The sequence below is a fragment of the Aricia agestis genome, chromosome 6 (genome assembly GCF_905147365.1).
Source record: "Aricia agestis chromosome 6, ilAriAges1.1, whole genome shotgun sequence".
Taxonomy (NCBI): domain Eukaryota; kingdom Metazoa; phylum Arthropoda; class Insecta; order Lepidoptera; family Lycaenidae; genus Aricia; species Aricia agestis.
This window is the reverse complement of record NC_056411.1, coordinates 9,427,861-9,432,292: the sequence shown is the minus strand read 5'-3', so window position 1 is coordinate 9,432,292 and position 4,432 is coordinate 9,427,861. Positions and strand designations below refer to the sequence as shown.

Sequence of the window (4,432 nt, the reverse complement as noted above, 5' to 3'; positions counted from 1 at the left end):
GTTCAGCTGTAGTTGCTGTTTCACTTCAACACACGTGTTTTCCGTTGCACCCAAAGAATATTTTATTGCGTTGTCTCGCTTTTGTACCTACGACGCTACGTTGAATTTATAAGGTAATAAGTATGATTTAAAATATTGCATCTTGCATTTTGTATATTAAAAGTTCATGGGTTATAAATTTATTTAAGTACAAAATTTTAGAACTTTACATTTAGGAAGTAAAAGGGAAAAATTAAAATTTATGTATTTTATTACGCAATAAAATTATTGAAAGCATAATTATTATAAATTAAGAATTATTATGACATCATAATATGTTTTGTGAAACTAAATAGTAAAGACTACTTAATTTTGAATGATATTATACTTGTGAAATTGAAGACTACTAGACAATTCATAAATTGTTAACCTACTAGTCGCTCTGTATCGCTATCGCATCTGTGACGTTGCGGTCGGTTCCACCTCACGGCAGCGGGCAGTCGCGGCGCACACGGCAGAGGCGGTTTGTTGTGTCCGAGCCGTTGTCGAGGCAACGTCGTCGTTCCTCTCGCGAGTGCACCGCCGTTCTCGTAGTTCAAAATCGTGCAGTGTCAGTGACACGGAAATGTTGCCGGAGTGACGTAAAATCTTATAATGGCATTTAAAAAGGATTTCGACACCCAAGCGAATGTTTTCAAACAGATCAAGTTACCCAAACCCGTGAAGTTACAACAGGCCATCGAGAAGTTGTTCAAGAGGAGCAGCTACACGAAGATAGTTCAGAGTAATTAGTAGTTTTAGTAGATTAAATGGCCGGCGACTTCAGTGCAACCAATAGTAGACACAGTAGAAAAAATAGTTCGCCTGACGATCCTCCGCCCGACAATCGACCCCTATTCCTGACCGAGGAGACCGAATTCGTAGGAAACGGAAAAACACCGACCTCCGGAAAGAGACAGAGAAGAAGTCGCAGCAGAAGTGGCACTAGACTAGCTCCGGTGGCGTTGAGTCTGTCCGATGAGAATTTTTACGAGGATTTAGAGGATTACGTGAAAGAAATGTCTTCGACACAGAACACCGCCGCGAACCCGGAGGAGCAGGACGTTTGGACTCAGCTGCAGCAAAAAGAGTCGGACCTGCTGCTCGCCGCGGAACTCGGCAAGGCCTTGTTGGATAAAAACAATGAACTGAAAAAAGAACAGGAGCGTCTCGCGGAAGAGTACTCCAAAAAACTTGAGGTGAGCAATTAGTTTTAATCTCGATTGGCTCAATCCAATTTAATTGAAGTTGTTCACGCATCTGGTGATTGTGAAGTGCGTTATTGCTTCATGTTATAGTAAGTAATGTTTCCGGCAACGGGGTTTGATCCAGATACTTTTTATTATTAGGCCATGGCTATTTAAACAGCATTGAACTTATGGTCACCAAATAGACCGTGAATATATTCCAAATGAAAGAAACAACATTAGAAATAGATGTCATTCGATTGTACAATGTGCAGATGTCGAAAGATTCGAGGATTGTAGGTACCACGTCTAAAACTTTCCAAATAATAGGGTTGAAATGTTCGTATATCGAATCTGTCTTCGAATGTATGTATAAAACGTAGTGATTATATTCTCTTTGTGTATGTACAAAAGAGTTGTTATAATGGTATAACTCCAAACTTGTTTGTACTTGAATCTTGCTAATATCTAATAGACCAAGGATGAAAGTCATCACAATAAAAAAATTGTCGTTATGGTTTTGTCCACAGCAAGGCGCATTTCTGAATGTTATCAAATATAGGCAATTGAAATAATTGACCACAAGCGATGACCCTGGGTATACTTTGTATGGTACAAGTAATACTTTAAATTATATAGTCGACATGAGAATATTTTAATACTGTGAACGAAAAATTCCAAACTTATATTGTTTAGTCAAACAATTGGTGCATTTATCACAATCATGGCAAAATAAGAACATATCGTACTTCTTGTCACTTGTGACTCCTATTTGTAACTAACGTGTTTTAGTAAAAGGGAAGTTTGAGAGAATGCCAATCAACGCCTATAAACGGACTGAATTCTCGTAAACTTCTATTTTTACCAGTATTTTGATCACGTCACTGTATGACAAAAAATAAACACTCATAAAATTCGTGATGCACGAACTACATGATATGAATATGTATTTACGTTAATCTGACATTAATTGTTTTTGTACGTTTTCGTTTTATTGCACAACAACCTTAACCTGCTGTTATTGCGCTTTAATTACAAAAACTGTATCAGGTTGTCCTAAAATATTACGAACGCGAGCAGGTTTTGCGCACCCTAGAAAGGGTTTCTTTTTATAAAACAAAAGACAGAGTAGCAGATTGGCAAAGGAAATATGTTATGTGACGTGTTATCCCTGAAATCTTAGATTTAATTAAAGATTATTTCTAGATATTCTTTTCTGTTGTGGTCACTGGCCTCCAGCAAATATAAAATATACTAGCTGTTGCCCGCGACTTCGTCCGCGTTAGCATAGTAGATCGCATCCCAAGTATTATTTATTGTACAAAAATATTCAATGTACAGAATTGACTTTCCTACGATTTTATTATATAAGTATAGATGTTCCGCGCGGCTTTGCTTGCGTAATTAAGGAATTTCACGCAACCGTACATTTTTCCGCAAACAATAGCCTTTGTTCCTTCACGTAGTCTATTCTTCATGTTTGCCAAATAACATAAAATTGCTCCAGTAGTTCTTAAGATAATAAGCAATTTCAAATAATTTTCCTCCGTTTTTTCCACATTTTCCTCTATCTCTTTGCTCCTATTAGTCTTAGCTTGATAAAATATAGCCTATAGCCTTTCTCGATAGATGGGCTATTTAACACTGACATAATTTTTCAAATCGGACTAATAATTCCTGAGATTAGCGCGTTCAAATAAGCCCTTTCATATAATTTCCCCCGTTTTTTTCCACATTTTCCTTTATTTCTTCGCTCCTATTAGTCTTAGCGTGATAAAATGTAGCCTATAGCCTTCCTCAGTCAATGGACTATCCAAGAGTAAAATAATTTTTCAAATCGGACCAGTAGTTCCTGAGATTAACGCGTTCAACCTGAGATTAGCACTTTCAAACCAACAAACAAACTCTGCAGAATTATAATCAGCCTCGACGATTCTGCATTGCCAACCGAGCTGTTTCACGGGCTGCTTCACTTTGCTCTCGTGATTGAGAAGCACGAAGTCGAGCCATACTATTGCGGCGCTGTTCACGTGCAATTTCTTGTTCTTCTTCAGTCCTTTCATTTGCAGTATTTTGTATTCTTCTTGCATTACGGCTTTGTCGGGAAAGATTCGATCGTCTTGGTCGCGGCATTATTAATTAAACTTCACTTCACTTCAATCCACTTGTTAATTATTTATTTAATAGAAATATTTATAATATTGATTTCTTACAAATATCAAATTGTCATCCATACGTCATTACATAGCTGTCATTTTACGTCAATTACATAGCTGTCATTTTCGTTTTGTTATTCCAAGTCTGATTCTTTTTTGTTATACCACGTTTTATAGTGACTGACGTTTCATGTCAAGTCACACAGGAACGCTGTCGAACGGGATAAAAAGTATCCTATGTCCGTCTCCTGGCTCTAAGCTACCTCCCTACCAATTTTCAGCCAAATCTGTTCTGCCGTTCTTGAGTTATAAGTGGTGTAACTAACACGACTTTCTTTTATATATATAGATTATGTACAAAAATTACATATAAAAGGCTTTTCATAGCAATGACCTCATGAATCTAGACATGTATCATTAGATCATCATCAATTTTGTACTCAACTTCTGTATATTTTTTCGTATTAAATTCATCGTAACTAGTTTTTTCTGTAGTCGTTGAAAGGTTAAAGATTAAAGAGGCAAAATAGAATAATGAAGCAACTATTGGTACGATATTGCAAAAGGCTATTAACGGGATAAAGTTAATTTTGCTACTTTATTTGTTGTTGTAATTATTGTAACTTTCCTTTGTATTTAAAGTAAGATCTGATAACAATAGTTTACAACGTGTATTATGCTAAGAGTACATTTTCATGATGCCCAACAATAAACATTGTTATTTACATAATAAAAAGCTATGTTATTAATTTTTATATTTAGATATCGGACCAGTAGTTCCCGAGATTGGGGCGTTCAAATAAGCCCTTTCAAATAATTTCCACCCATTTTTTCCACATTTTCCTGTATTACTTCGTTCCTATTAGTTTTAGCGTGATAATATAGCCTATATCCTTCCTCAATAAATGGGCTATCTAACACTGAAACAAATCGGACCAGTAGTTCCTAAGATACGCGCGTTCAAACAAACAAACAAACTCTTTCGCTTTATAATATTAGTATAGATGGACTAACTATTTTGTCTAATAGAATCATCAATTTCCACGGACTACAGATAATATCAGTGATCAC

General features: G+C 36.2%; 1 protein-coding gene across 1 annotated transcript in view; it reads left to right on the top strand.

The window, feature by feature from the left end:
• The first annotated feature begins 652 nt into the window (after positions 1-652).
• Positions 653-4,432, top strand: part of LOC121727642 (bicaudal D-related protein homolog) — a 93,412-nt gene continuing 89,632 nt past the window's right edge. The window contains exon 1 of the mRNA XM_042115582.1: positions 653-1,217. Coding sequence (XP_041971516.1) covers positions 789-1,217 — 429 coding nt within the window. The 5' untranslated portion in view covers positions 653-788. The remainder of the gene's footprint in view (positions 1,218-4,432) is intronic.